The following is a 15,824-nucleotide window of genomic DNA, read 5'->3' on the forward strand; positions in this document are numbered from 1 at the left end:
TTGCAGTATCACGCGATCCCCTTTTGCGACCTTCCAACAAGCAAAGTGAATGGAGAAGGCAGATTCACTTCACAACCATGTTGCTAATTTAACAGCTTCAGTGACTCACTTAACAACTATGGCAAGAAAGGTTGTAAAATGGGGCAGAAGTCACTTAGCAAACGCCTTTGCTCAGCAACAGAAATTTCAGGGACAATTGTGGTTGTAAGTCAATGTTTGCTTGGAAAGGCAAGGTTTAAGCATGTTAATACAAGATGTTTAAGCATGTTAAGCCTTAACATTTAAGCATGTTAATACAAGAAAGCAGGAGAGAGAGAAAAAAACTGGTATCTTGGCCTATTTTTCCTGGCATCTCATTATTGGCTAATGAATCAGCCATGATAAGAGAACTTTATGAAGGGAACCAGTTTCGATTAAGTCAGCAGAATTCCTCAGGACCTTCTGCAGGGCTCCAGCTAAGTACACATTGCCACAGGGGCCGGATGCTTTAAACACTGTGGCAGCTGCGGAGAAAAGGGTGGGAAAGTGATATTAATCTAGCTGTGAATTTTGAAAATCTCTAATAAGAACCACCTGGCAAACAAACCTCGGCTATATGGCACTATATTTCCAGGAAATAATCTGCGGGTCCTACCCAGTGAACCAAGACCCAAAGCATATTTGTGTTTTCCCACTTGTGACATGCTTGCCGGTTTAGAACCTTGGTCAATCTTGTAGTGCAGAGTTTTATCAACCTCAGCAGCTTTAAGATGCATGGACTTCAACTCCCAGAATTCCACAGCCAGCACAGGAGAGAAGCAACCTAGAACTTGGGTGAGAACTATCAAACGGGATCGTGTTGCCTTCAGAAGTTGTGGTGCTTCGTCACTAGAAGCTTTCAAAAAAAGATTGGACAATCATATGTCTGAAATGGTATAGGACTGTGACGGCGAACCATGCCAGAGGTAGCACGCTAAGCCCTCGCTGTGGGCACATGTGCTGTCACCAGCTACACTTCGTTTCCCCTCATGTGCATGTGCAAAGACCAGTGGCCGGCGTGCATGCGCGCATGGCCAAACGCTCTCTTCTAGGTTCCATCGCGCACATGCACGCTGGCCAGCTGTTCTTCTCGTATGCACACGACAGAACTGAGAATTGCAGCTAGAAATGGCACACATGCATGCGCAGGAAGCCGCTTGCTTCTGGGTTCAGTCGCGCGCCTGTGTGCCGGCCAGCTGGTCTTCGCGCATGCATGCGACAGAAGCCGGAAGAGAGCACCTGGCCACGCACGCATGCATGCATGCCATCACTAGCTGCACTTCTGGGTTCTGGTGCTCCGGCACGCACACGCATGATCTTGTTTCGGCACTCAGTGCCAAAAAGGTTAGTCACCACTGGTACAGGGTCTCTTGCTTGAGCAGGGGGTTGGACTAGAAGACCTCCACGGTCCCTTCCAACTCTGTTATTCTATGTTGTTCTGTGTTTGTATTTCATCCCTTTTTTCATATCCCTTTTTTCAGATCCCAAGTCCTGACGGGGCTTTCTGCGCTTCGCTTTGATGTGCTGCTGTCAGCAAATACGGTTCTCTGTCCTTTGTCTCCATTTCCTTTTGCTGCTTCTTCTGGCGGACGGAACTACCAGAGTCTACTATCTGGGGATCCGCAGTGTGGAGTGGAACTACGCTCCATTGGGAAAGAATGCCGTCACCGGACAAAGCATTGCAAATGACTCGTGAGTCCCAGTTTCTCCATCCCTACAATCCAGCACAACCTGGGCACCTCCATTCACTTCCGAATTGTATACACAAAGCTGGAGGATTTGTGCTGAAATGTGCTACATGTATCACAACTTTTATCTAAAAAATGGGAGAATAGAATAGAGTAGAATAGAATAGAATGATAGGATAGAATAGAATTGGAATGGAATGGAAAATGGAATGGAAAATGGAATGGAAAATGGAATGGAAAATGGAATGGAAAATGGAATGGAAAATGGAATGGAAAATGGAATGGAATAGAATAGAAAATAGAATAGAATAGAATAATAGAATAGAAAAGAATAATAGAATAGAAAAGAAAAAAGAACAGAAAATAGAATAGAATAGAATCGGATAATAGAATAGAATAGAATTCTTTATTGGCCAAGTGTGATTGGACACACAAGGAATTTGTCTTTGGTGCAGATGCTCTCAGTGGGCATAAAAAGACAAGATACATTCGTCAAGAATCATAAGGTGCAACACTTAATGATAGTCATAGGATACAAATAAACAACCAAGAAACAATCAATATCAATATAAATCGTAAGGATACGAGCAACAAAGTTACAGTCCTGCACTCATAAGTGGAAGGAGATGGGTGATGGGAACGATGAGAAGACTAATAATAGTCTTCTATTATTAATAGATACTAAATAGATTATCTAAATAGATAATAAATACTGTAATAGCAATGCAGCCTTAGTGAATAGTTTTGATGGTGGTGAATTTCTACACTGTAGTATTTAAAATGTACAAAATGTTTCTTGATTATCAGAAAGAAATGTCCAAAAAGTATCCTTATAGTTTCACTGAGTTTCCCATCCCTGAAACTAGCTACAAGGTAATTCATCACCTTTTCAGAGGTCAGATTCCACCATCTTCCTAGGGAAATTAATACAATTGAAACCGCTTGAAACTTTATAGGATTTCTAATCCAACTATTTATCCATCAATCCCAAAAGAAAAGCATGTGGTCTCAACTGAATATTAACCTTTAAAATTCTCTGGGGCTGGACTTATACTCAAACTAAAAAGGTAAAGGTAAAGGTTCCCTTCACACATATGTGCTAGTCGTTCCAGACTCTAGGGGGCGATGCTCATCTCTGTTTCAAAGCCGAAGAGCCAGCGCTGTCCAAAGATGTCTCCGTGGTCATGTGGCCGGCATGACTAAACACAGAAGGCACATGGAACACTGTTACCTTCCCACCAAAGGTGGTCTCTATTTTTCTATTTGCATTTTTACGTGCTTTCGAACTGATAGGTTGGCAGAAGCTGGGACAAATAACAGGAGCTCATCCCGTTACGTGGCACTAGGGATTCGAACCGCCAAACTGACAACCTTCTGATCAACAAGCTCATCATTTTAGCCATTGAGCCACTGCGTCCCTTTTTACATATTCAAACTATTCAGCCCCAAATGCTCAACACTAGCTATGGTTTGTAATCTTACTGGTTGTCGGGAGATTCCTGCTTCATCTGCAGATAGAAACTCAAAGTCCATCCCCCCTTACCAACTTGGACTTAGACCTCCAACCGGGGATGTTGATAAAATGCCTAATGATAGGTGAGGCTGTATAGTTCTGAGCTGCAGCAGAACAATCCTTCCACTGTTTCCAACTTTCCAACTGTTGGAGCCGGAAATGAGTAAGCAGGGAAGAGACCTCTGTGATCTGTCGCTTGTGTACCATGTGTAGTGCTCCATCATGCTGCTGGTGAACTGTAAATTTTCATGTTACACCAGGGAATAATGATTATGTAAACAGAGAGCAGACATTCAAATTGTATTTAATTCTCTTATCTTAAACAAATTGATCATGTGCAAGTCATGATTAGTTTTTGTTATGATCCTGTCTGATCCCAGCCCATCTGCCCTCTAGAATGTCACTGGGGTAGCACGTAAGTCAAAGATTTTGGTGGATCTTGGTTTGAAAAGTGTTTTCTAATTCTGAGCTGGAACAACTTGTGAGGTTGCCAGTCCAATTAAGCCACTAGCCATATGATACCCTCTTTCCCTGAAAATAAGACCTCCCTGGATAATAAGCCCAATGGGGCTTTTGAGTGCATGTGCTAAAATAAGCCTTTCCCGAAAATATTGCAACACAGAAGCAGCCATGAGGTGACCACACTTGCTGCCTCCTGCACCTCAAAAATAATAAGACCTCCCCGAAAATAAGGGCTTATTTCGGGGGTCAAAAGAAAATAAGAAAGACCCTGTCTTATTTTCAGGGAAACATGGTATGCCCTACTAAGTGCCTGATAAGCCCCTGCTCCTATAATCAACAAGCCAATGCTGGAGGCTTCTCACATCCCTGTGTTTTTATTACTTATGATCAGTGGTGAAATTCATTTTTTTTTTACTATCGGTTCTGTGGGCGTGACTTGGTGGGCGTGGCAGGGGAAGGATACTGCAAAATCCCCATTCCCTCCCCACTCTGGGGCCAGCCAGAGGTGGTATTTGCCGGTTCTCCGAACTACTCAAAATTTCCACTACTGGTTCTCCAGAACCTGTCAGAACCTGCTGAATTTCACCCCTGCTTATGATCTGTATTGCTCTTGGATGCTCGGTTGAGATGGCCTTTTTGATCATCCCAATGACTGAGCCAACACATTTTTATCTAGGGGCAAGTCCTGGTAGGTTCAGTGGAGCTGCTTAAAATAGTCCAAATTTGGTCCCGTGTCCAGTTTCCCATGGAAAACACCATGGGCAGTGCCAAAAGGCAAAAGGATATGATGCTGGAAGATGAGGTCCTCAGGTTGGAAGGTGTCCAATATGCTATTGGAGAATAGCAGAAAAATGGGCCTCCCAGGAATTCTGGAAATCCGAAAATGGGCGTGTTTCCGGCCTCCGGAGGATCTCCGGAACCCGTGGGAGGCCATTTTCTCCCTCCCAGAGGCTCGAGGAAAGCATCCAGAGCCCGGGAAGGGCGAAAAACTGGCCTCATGGAAGTTCCGGAAGTCCAGAAACGGGCCTGTTTCCAGTCTCGAAGGGCCTCTGTAATCTGGGGAAGGCCGTTTTTGCCCTCCCGGAAGCTTTAGGAACACCTCCGGAGCCTGAGTGGCCGAAAATGATTTCCTGCCATGTGCAGGAGGCCGAGTAAGCCATGTGGGGTTTTTTTCACGCATGCATGCTTTTGGGGGGGGGGTCACGTGCATGCGCAGAGGGATGGGCACATTGCATTGTGGGTGTGGGTATGCACACACATGTGATAGCGCGTGTGTGCACAATTTTTTTGTTTGTTACATTTGTTATATTTATGCTGATAAATTTCGGCATGTGCGGAGAAAAGGTTAGCCATCACTGCACTAGAGTGAGTTTAGGTGGAAATTGCTACCAATGTTGTCTCAACTTTTGTCTTTTCTTTTCTAGTGTAGCTTCCCGTTTCCTCCAACCTGCCAAGGACAGAATAGGTGGGATTTACAGGAAATCAGTCTATAAGCAATACTCTGATTCTACATACACGGTTGAGATAGCCAAGGCCGCCTGGCTGGGATTCCTTGGGCCCGTCATACGAGGCGAAGTGGGAGACACCATTATTGTGCACCTGAAAAATTTTGCCAGCCGCCCATTCACCATTCACCCCCACGGTGTCTTCTACACAAAGGATTCAGAAGGTAAATAAGCTCGCATGCTTTCAGATGGTCATAGGAGAGAAAGCTTGCAAGTGACAAAATGAAAAACTCAAGCCACCCTTTAGAGATCTCAAGCGGCCCTGCTGAAGGGAGAGCACTTGGCAAGATCTAGCAAGGACCTCTGGAAATTTGGGGAAAAGTTTGCCCGAAGACACCAGATGAGGCAACCCCATTCAGAACAGAACAGCTGAAAGCTCCAGATCAGCCTTTTGTGTGTGTATCTCGGGGACCCTGAGTTCCAGAAAATCCAATCACCATCACTGTTGGCTGGGAATGTTGTGTGGCTGACTGAGTGTATTTAAAGGATGTTTAGGAGATTCCATTCTATACCCTACAATGAGCGTCTCTGCATTTGTGGAGCGGCAGAGGTAGAAGACCTGGCTCACATCCTATTGGATTGTCGCTTGTATAAAGGGGAGAGAGACAGGGACCTTGGTCCATATACTAAATGAAGGACCCATTGGGATCCCCATATCAAAACAACTTACCTTAGGTGAGGCCAGAACCGGAAAATAACATTTAACACAGCACAGTCCTTAATCAAAATGGTTCGGTTGAGATCTGAATACATGGGACTGATTGGGGTAGATTGCGGGGGTGACACCGAAATATAATTTTATCCTATTTTGTCTATATCTTAAATTATTGTATTCCATTCCAATTTCATTTTAGACTGCATTTTATTTCAATTCCATCTTAAATCGTCTTTTATTCCAATTCTATTTTAAATTGTATTTTATCAAATTCAGTTTTAAATTGCTTTTATCAAATTTTAGTAATAATTTGTTTCTGGAACTTTGCACTTTGATATGGCCCAAGGGCTAATCAATAAAGACTCAATGCTCTAAAGGATGTTATGTTGGCAAAGGGTAAACTCAAAAAAGGCTAATGACAAATTTACTGTGCTTGGGCCTTGTGCAGAGTATCCTACAGTTAATAATTTCAATTAATATACATCAAGAGAATGAAGAATTGACCATTAGATTTCTTGTGAAACCTACCTTTGACTGGGTGGTGCCATTGATCCTTTCTTCTAGGGGCCCTGTATCCTGATAGGTCCTCTGGAGAGCATAAGGCCGATGATGCTGTCCTACCAGGAGGAAACCACACTTACACCTGGACGGTTCCTGAGGCCCATGGCCCAACTGATGATGATCCAGCCTGTTTAACATGGATCTATCATTCCCATGTCAACGCACCAAAGGATATTGCCAGTGGCTTAATTGGCCCTTTGCTGATATGTAAACAAGGTAAATTCACTCTGAAAAATGCCATTGGTTTTGTCTCTCCTTTTTGAAATTACCTTACAGAGCTACAATAAGCTATAAAGCTTTCTGGAATGATCCAACTTCAGACTTAATTTAAGCAAATTCTTATTTCAGAGTGCCCCACCTGATTTCGGCTGGAAATTACACTTAATAACCAAGACTCCAATGGCCGGAGTGATGATGTAAAATAAATAGGCTTATTTTGTACTTTGTTTGCCTGCTTTTTTCTTGAGACTTAATGGGGAATTGTTCTTATTTTAACACTGTTAAATGTAATTTTAGGCGGAATGGGACAACTTGGTGTGGACAGCTTGCTACCACAAAGTTGCCTCTGCCAAGTCACCACTGCCAAGTCAGCATAGGACAGCTCAACATGGCCAATTCGCCATAGGCACAACTTGCTGCGGGCAGAGTGGTGTGGCTTGGTGGGCATGGCAGGAAAGGATGCTACAAAATCTCTATTCCCTCCTCACTCCAGGAGAAGGTTACTGCAAAATCCCCATTCCCTCCTGATCAGCTGGGACTTGGGAGGCAGAGAATAGATGGGAGCGGGGCCAGTCAGAGGTGGTATTTACCAGTTCTCCAAACTACTCAAAATTTTCACTACCGGTTCTCCAGAACTGGTGAGAATCTGCTGAATACCACCTTTGATCCTGAAAGAGAAGTTGAAGGGTGAAAACTTCATAAGTTTCCCACCTAGACCTGGCCCTGTTGGTATCCTTCATTCACTCATGTTTTTTCCTGCTTCAGGAACTCTGAAAGTGCTTCCTTCAAGACGCCATGATGTAGATCTTGATTTCTTCCTGATGTTCAGTGTGGTGGATGAGAACGAAAGTTGGCACCTGAATGAAAACATTGCTTCCTATTGCACCAATCCAGACTTGGTCGACAAAGAAGATGAAGAGTTCAGAGAAAGCAACAGGATGCATGGTGAGCACCCTCCTCTTTGCCTCCTTCTTCGACTGAGGCTGGTGTTTTGCCTACGAATAAGAAGGTCCCCAAAGAAGCCGACCAAAATTCAGACATTACTGTCCAGACATTATTCAACACATTTCTGTTCCTGGGAAAATGTCTTGTCTAGCGTATATGGATATTTCAATTTATGTGGAACATTGGGTGCTATCTAACAAAATGAAATTCAAGGGTGAAAAAAGTAAGGTTCTACATTTAGGCAAGAAAAACCGAATGCACAGGTGCAGTATATGTGGTACCTTGCTCAATGGTAGTAACTGTGAGAGGGATTTTGGAGTCTAGTGGACAACCATTTAAATATGAGCCAGCCGTGTGCAGCAGCTGCCAAAAAAGCTAACACAGTTCTAGGCTGCATCAACAGAGGGATAGAATCAAGATCACATGAAGGGTTAATACCACTTTATAATGCCTTGGCAAGGCCACATTTGGAATATTGCATTCAGTTTTGGTTGCCACGATGTAGAAAAGATGTTGAGACTCTAGAAAGAGTGCAGACAAGAGCAACAAAGAGGATTAGGGGACTGGAGGCTAAAATATATGAAGAACGGTTGCTGGGACTGGATATATCTAATCTGATGAAAAGAAGGACTAGGGGTGACATGATAGCAGTGTTCTGATATTTGAGAGGCTTCCACAAAGAAGAGGGAGTGGCTCTTCAACTTTGAAATGGAGATGAGCACCACCCTCTAGAGACGGGAACAATATATTGTGTTTGTTTTTTAGAAAAATGCAATTATAATTCTTTTTTTTTTTTAAGGAAAGGACCCATGGTACTTCTGTCCTGAAGTGCCCCTTATCCAGGGGTGACCCCTGGGAACCTCCTCCTACACTGCTACTTTTCTCTTTCTTTCTGCAGCCATTAATGGTTTCGTCTTTGGGAACCTCCCTGAGGTCACGATGTGTGCCGGAGATCGGGTCGCATGGCATCTCTTTGGGATGGGCAGTGAGATTGATGTCCACACTGCCTTCTTCCACGGACAGACACTGATCAGTCGAGGACACCGGTCTGACGTGGCCTCCCTTTTCCCAGCAACCTTTGTGGCAGCTGAAATGGTCCCTCACAATGTTGGGAAATGGCTGTTGACCTGCGAGGTCTCTGACCACTTGCAAGGTGAGCACCAGGGGTGAAATTCAGCAGGTTGAAATTTTGTGTAGTTCAGAGAACTGGCAAATACCATCTCTGGCTGGCCGCAGAGTGAGGAGGGAATGGCACTCTACTGCTGTTCAGGAGCACATCCTTCATCCCCATGAATTTGAATCTCCAGTACATGCTGAAAAAGTAAATGGTCTCTGCAGCACCATAATAACAATTTTGGGAATATTGGTGTGGCGTCTATCAGAAATGGAAAAGGGGTCATAACTGTATCTCCATTCTGATACTTTTTGGAGGAACCTTGCAGTCTTTAATGCTGGCAACACAATCCAGCTATGAACAGAAATGGAGAGGACTACTGGAGAATCAAAGAGATCCCTTAATGACTTTCTGATTTGAACATTTAAGCTCCAAAGTTGCTCTGTTCTTATGGATCTCTAATGTGTAGAGAGATTGTCAAGTCCTTTGTATCTGGAAAACTGGACAGCTCAATTTAATTCATTCAATTTAGGCATGGCCCAGCTGAGTTTGGGTACCATTCAGTACAAATAACAGCATAAAAGGAGCATGATAATTATTATTTTTTTAAAAACCATGGCGGATTGAGTGAGCCACATCGCCAATCAGCTAACCCAACTTATACAAATTCTTTTACTGAATCCTCTGAATTGCTCTCTTTTCTCCCCCACAAATTCTCCACTAATTGACAAAAAATGGGAATTGAGGCTCAGTCTCTCATGGTCTCTTTTTGGCTTCCCCAGCGGGAATGGAGGCTCTCTATGAAGTCAAGCATTGCTCCTATCAGGGTTCAGTACCTGCCCTCAGCGGGAAACTACGGCGATACTACATAGCAGCCAAAGAAGTGCGGTGGAATTACGGGCCTTCTGGACTAGACCCAGGTACAGGGAAACGCCTGCATGAGCCAGACAGGTAAGTCTTTTTGGTCCAAGGTTTCAAATGTGTTTTCCCAAACCTACATTTTTATTTATTTTATTTATTTGTTTTGCCAAGCGTATATAAGATAATAGATATAAGTATATAGAAGATTATGAATCCATGAAATGGATACGAATAAATGGGGTTGTTAGGACAGGGATGGTAGGCACGCTGGTGCGCTTATCCACACCCCTTACAGACCTCTTAGGAATGGGGTGAGGTCGACAGTAGACAGGTTAAAGTTTTGGGGGGTTGGGGAAGAAATCAAAGAGTCAGGTAGTGCATTCCTGGCATTGACCACTCTGTTGCTGAAGTTGTATTTTCTGCAATTGAGTTTGGAGTGTTTTACCTTGAGTTTGTATCTACTGTGTACTTGTGTATTGTTGTAGATGAAGCTGAAGTAGTCATTGACAGGTAGGACATTGTAGCAGATAATTTTATGTACTTTGCCTAGGTCAGACTGAAGGCAGCGTAGTTCTAAGTTATCCAAGCCCAAAATTTCAAGCCTGGTGGCATAAGGGATTCTGTTGCGAGCAGAGGAGTGGAGGACTCTTCTCGTGAAATATCTCTGGACTTGCTTGATTGTATTAATGTCCACTATGCAATGTGGGTTCTAGACAGATGAGCTGTATTTGAGAATTGGTCCAGCAAATGTTTTGTATGCTCTAGTTAGTAGTACAGTGTTACCAGGGCAGAAGCTACACAACATGCCTTTTTGGCAGTGTTGTTTTGGCAATGTGGGCTCTGGCACTTACATCATTAGAGATGAGTACTCCCACATCCTTGACAGAGTGGGGGTCACTGTGCCAAACTAAGCCAGTTATGACAAAGCCCAGTTCAACTAAAAACTGAGCACCTGCAGGAAAATGTCACCACCGAGGTTCCCTTTTTGGCTCTTTCTCCAGGACTCAAGGATCCGCTTGAGACTTCCTGGTCTAGCAGGAAGTCATTGTGGTCTTGTTTGTGTTCAGTTTCTCACAGCTGTTCTTTAAGGAAAATGCCAGTCAACTTGGAGGGACATATTGGAAAGCCAAATATGTTGAATATACAGATGGGACTTTTCGTGTGGAGAAAGAGCAGACGGAGGAAGAAAAGCACCTCGGGATACTTGGTAATGGGGCAGGATTACATCTCTAATTGAGTAGGGAGTTCTTAATTGATAAGTCATGTTAGTGCTTCTCAACCTTGGTCATTTTAAACTATGTGGATTTCAACTCTCAGAAACCCAGCATGCTGCCTAGGGAATTCTGGGAGTTGAAGTCCATCTTAAAGTTGCCAAATTGAGAAACACTGCCCATATCTCTTCATTCCTCCACCCCTTCAACTTCTTCAAGCAATATGTGCTCCAGTTAAAAACAATTTAGGAATCTGACATTTTTTATAATAACATATTTTACAACAAGAATCCCACTTATACATTGATCCTTTATTTAATTTACTTTGAGTGTCAATGTTTCAAGCTGAAGGCTTGATGTTTTAATATTTGCACAGTATTTTAATTGTGTATATTGCTTTTATGATACTGTGAGCAGGCCAAATTTTTGTGATAGTGAAATGGGCAACATACAAATTTAATAAAGAAATGCATGATAGACAGCCTGGAAATCTTCAGTGAAGAACAAAAATTCTAAAAGCTGTATTTAAATAAAAATGTTTCCAGATAAAGCTAAAGAAAGGTAAGGTTATTCAGCTCCATTTTGAGGAAAACAAAGTTTGTATATAGATAGGTGGAACTTTTTTCTCAGATAGCAATATAGCTCACAATTATGCGCAACTATAGTTCACATTAGACCTGTTTTCCCTGAAAATAAGACACACACCCCCAGATAATAAGCCCAATCGGGCTTTTGAGTGCATTTGCTAAAATAAGCCTTCCCTTAAAATATTGCAACACAGCAGTAGCCATGAGGTGACCATGCTCTCCACCTCCTGCACCTCAAAAATAATAAGAGCTACCCGAAAATAAGGCCAAGTTTCGAGGGTCAAAAGAAAATAAGACTCTTATTTTTGGGGAAACATGGTATTTATTTTAAGAATGCACCTCATGTGAGGAACTTGTTGGGCATATTCAATAACTATATTAGCAAATGCATAGAATTTTATGCAAATTTATTTAAAAATAGTTTGGAATAATACGAAACTCACCCAAATCAAAACTCACACATTTGCTTTCCCCACTAATTAAAAATATTGTGCAATGGGTTTTTTTGTGTGCTTAATGGGTTTCTTTGTGGAAAGAGGAAAGACAGAAAATATGGCAGGATTATAAATGCAGGAGGGCCATCAGCTTCAGTCTACGCTGCCAATAAAATCCAGTCAGCAAACAGGGAAACTGTACAATTCAAACATTAGTCAGAAGCCCTTCAGAAAGCAACCTATTGCTGTGTGATTATTTCCTTTTATTCTTTTTGCTTTTTATTCTGGATAGTAAGATAAAGGTTCCCCTTGCATATATGTGCTAGTCGTTCCTGGCTCTAGGGGGCAGTGCTCATCTCTGTTTCAAAGCCAAAGAGCCAGTGTTGTCCAAATATGTCTCCATGGTCATGTGGCCGGCATGACTAAATGTTGAAGGCACATGGAATGCTGTTCCCTTCCCACCAAAGTGGTCCCTATTTTTCTACTTGCATTTTTTACATGCTTTCAAACTGCTAGGTGGGCAGAAACTGGCACAAGTAATAGGAGCTCGCTCAGTTACGTGGCACTAGGGATTCAAACCGCCAAACTGCCATCCTTTCTGATGGACAAGCTCAGCGTCTTAGTCACTGAGCCACCGCATCCCTTATTCTGGATAGTGAAATAGCCCTATTCTGATATTTTAAAATGAAAAGGAAAGAGAGCAGAATAAGAATGAGGAAGCAACCACTTTTGCTGATGCTTCAAGAGATGATGTAGGAATGAAGACAGACTTTGGAATTATTATTCATCATGATTGTCCAAACTTTTGTCTTGCTTTGGGCCATGTTGAATGAAGAGGAATTAGCCTATACAAATAACAAATTTCTTTATTTTTAAATATTTTTTATAATCTTGTTCAGCCACATTGCTAGCTGTCCAGGGTCACATGCATCTTCTGGGCTGCTGGTTGGACATGCTTGCATTAAAATAAACTATGATGCCTCTTGTCATTGTCTAATTCTTTCTATTTCCCCCTTTTTATCACATTAAACAGAACAATTTGAGAGCAATGTTAGCATGTTCTGGGTCTCCCACCAAAAGCTTTGGGGTGGCTCTAGGGGCCCCGACTGGGCACTCTAGGGTCAAATGTTTTTCTTTGCTACCCAGGTTGATCTAGACCCAAGGCTCTTTCATCCCTCTGCTGCGGCTCCCTGTCGCCGGTTGGCTTCACAATTGATAGGGCTTTCAGTTAGGACAGGTAGAGGAAAAAGGATGCCACACTAGGAGGAGATTCTATGGTGGGGGAACCGGACTTCTGGTCGGCTCCAGAATTGAATGGGGGGGCTTCCGGTTAGGCCCTTTGTGGCTCTTTGAGTGTTTAAGGTTGCCGACCTCTGACCTAGGCCCTCTGAAGCTGGTTCTGTTGTGGTTGTAGCTCATCCAGCTCCTTGTCTCTTTTCCCTTGCAGGTCCAGTGATCAAAGCCGAAGTAGGTGACACCATTCAGGTCATGTTTGCCAACAAAGCCTCGTGGCCTTTCAGCATCCAGCCCCACGGTGGACTTTACGGGAAGCCGTGGGAAGAAGCCCCACACCAGGGTGGTTCGTTCTTCTAACCTCTTTGTGCTCATTTTTTTTAATCTGTTCCAGAATGAAACACATACCCTGTTTCCCCGAAAATAAGACCTCCCTGGATAATAAGCCCAATCGGGCTTTTGAGTGCATGCGCTAAAATAAGCCCTCCCCGAAAATATTTAAACTTGTGTGCAACCAGTCCCCGCCATTTCCTCTGGTTGCTTGCCATGGAAACAGCATGAAATGAGGAGGCAAGGGCAGAGAGTGGGGGGAAAGGGAGGGGAGAACATGCCCTATGCCCCCCACATGCCCTTATCTAATGGCCGCTCCCACAACCCTAGTCACTGCGCCCCTTCAGCCCTGTTCATAGCCGCTGCAAAAAGAACGGTAGACCCCGCGACACGCCTCGCTGCTGCAACAGGACAACGCAGTGACAATGCCCATCGCTTTCTGCACCTCAAAAATAATAAGACCTCCACAAAAATAAGGCCAAGTGCTTATTTTGGGGAGGGGGGTCAAAAGAGAATAAGGCCCTGTCTTATTTTGGGGGAAACAGTATGTAACAGGTGTGATCCTTTCAGTCAGAGAACAGGTCAGGCAAATTATATTCTTGGGCTGAGAAACAGAAGCTGTTTCCAGTTCTACAGAAGCAGTTTTATAGGAAGCCTTCATGTGGAACACTGGCAACTTCATAAGGGTCTACTCCAACCTGGTGTCCTCCATGTCAGCTGTGGATTATGGGAGGTGAAGGAAGCCAAGTTGCGGAAGGCTTCTGCAACTCCCTGCTTTAAAAGTTTTTTTATGCAGAAATGCTTTAGCAAAAAAAATGCAAAAAAAGCATTCTTAATCTGCCTCATTTCATTAGCCCACTCTGAGAACTTCTGAAAATAACAGTGACTGGTGGTTGCAACCCAACACTTCCTTTGAATATGTCTCCCCCTTCACTGCCCCCAAGAAAGGATGAAATAGAAATTAAGCTAATTTAACCCTTGTCTTCCAGTAAATGGATATTGCAATGATTAGTGATTATTATCTTGGAAGACATATTTGGGTGCTCCGCGATTGCCATTTTGTACGGGGTGATATGCCTGTAGATGGAAACAGCCAGGAACATCTGTTCCCATAGGGCTTTCTGTGAGATGATTTGATAGATCAATGAATGAAAATGTACAAATAACTGGGTTTTCCTCCCTTCATTTTAAAGACCTGCTCAAAAATGGAGCATCCATCAAGCCATTTGCCAACTTCACATATCTCTGGGTGGTACCACCACATGTTGGCCCCACAGCCTCTGACCCTCCCTGCCTGACCTGGATGTATTCTTCTGCAGTGGATCCCACAAGAGACACCAACTCTGGCTTAGTGGGGCCCTTACTCGTCTGTCGGCCTGGCACGCTCAATGAGAGAAACCAGCAGGTACTTTGTCTTCTTTGCTCATGTCTATCCCAAGTGGAGAAATCGTGCAACCTGTGAGGGAAGACTTTGGATGCTGGAAGCCCAGGTCAGCACTGGCATGCATTCTCAGGGCTGGGGAGGCCTTAGGGCCAGATTTGCTTTGGGGGCAGAAAACTGCAGCTACCGTTCTAATACGTGCTGTAAGCCACAAAGTGGGACGCGGTGGCTCAGTGGCTAAGAGACTGAGCTTGTCTATCTGAAAAGTCAGTGGGTCGAATCCCTAGCGCCATGTAATGGAGTGAGCTTCCGTTACTTGTCCCAGCTTCTGCCAACCTAGCAGTTCGACAGCATCTAAAAATGCAAGTAGAAAAATAGGAACCATCTTTGGTGGGAAGGTAACAGCGTTCTGTGTGCCTTCGGCGTTGAGTCATGCCGGCCACATGACCACAGAAACGTCTTCAGACAGTGCTGGCTCTTCAGCTTTGAAATGAAGATGAGCACTGCCCCCTAGAGTCAGGAATGACTAGCACTTACGTTCGAGGGGAACCTTTATCTTTTACGCCACAATTTGTGTGTGTGTGTGTGTGTTTTGCTTTGGCTGCATTTGTTTGCCAGATGTGTTGAATCCCAACTTGTATGAGTCCTCTACAAATATTATTAGATAAAGTAGATAAAGAAGCATGCTGTGAACAAATCTAACTATTTTACTACCTTTCTGTTGTCACCATAGAAGTTAATAGAAATTGTCCTGTTGTTTTAACAGTTCCTCACATTTTATTCCCACATGTTTTGCTATCTCTCACCCACTTCATAACTCTAGGCTACCAAAAAAATTCCCTCTGTCCTCTGAGGTGGTTGAAATAGCAAAGTAGATGTTCTCCTCGGTTATCAAAACCTGATATCCTCTGTGTTGTTTCCTAGAAAGGCATTGATAAAGAGTTTTACCTTTTGTTTGGTGTGTTTAATGAAAACCTAAGCTGGTATCTGAATACAAATCGGAAGGATCTGAAATACAGACTGGGGAAAGAAGAACTGGTTGAGGATCACATCTTCAAAGAGTCCAATAGAATGCATGGTATGTCGATGTGCCCAAACTGGGGAATG

The 15,824-nt window shown here is 43.5% G+C and overlaps 1 protein-coding gene across 2 annotated transcripts in view; it reads left to right on the forward strand.

The window, feature by feature from the left end:
• The first annotated feature begins 1,503 nt into the window (after positions 1 to 1,503).
• HEPH (hephaestin) overlaps positions 1,504 to 15,824 on the forward strand; it is a 32,986-nt gene continuing 18,665 nt past the window's right edge. For both annotated transcript variants that reach the window (XM_087728050.1, XM_087728051.1), the window contains exons 1-10: positions 1,504 to 1,710; positions 5,106 to 5,350; positions 6,406 to 6,618; positions 7,387 to 7,566; positions 8,465 to 8,719; positions 9,463 to 9,631; positions 10,609 to 10,748; positions 13,221 to 13,352; positions 14,530 to 14,741; positions 15,642 to 15,795. In XM_087728050.1, coding sequence (XP_087584176.1) covers positions 1,538 to 1,710; positions 5,106 to 5,350; positions 6,406 to 6,618; positions 7,387 to 7,566; positions 8,465 to 8,719; positions 9,463 to 9,631; positions 10,609 to 10,748; positions 13,221 to 13,352; positions 14,530 to 14,741; positions 15,642 to 15,795 — 1,873 coding nt within the window. In that variant the 5' untranslated portion in view covers positions 1,504 to 1,537. The remainder of the gene's footprint in view (positions 1,711 to 5,105; positions 5,351 to 6,405; positions 6,619 to 7,386; positions 7,567 to 8,464; positions 8,720 to 9,462; positions 9,632 to 10,608; positions 10,749 to 13,220; positions 13,353 to 14,529; positions 14,742 to 15,641; positions 15,796 to 15,824) is intronic.

Source organism: Thamnophis sirtalis, unplaced genomic scaffold (genome assembly GCF_051295495.1).
Source record: "Thamnophis sirtalis isolate CommonGarterSnake01/CBP01778 unplaced genomic scaffold, rThaSir2_p1.2 scaffold_13, whole genome shotgun sequence".
NCBI lineage: Eukaryota > Metazoa > Chordata > Lepidosauria > Squamata > Natricidae > Thamnophis > Thamnophis sirtalis.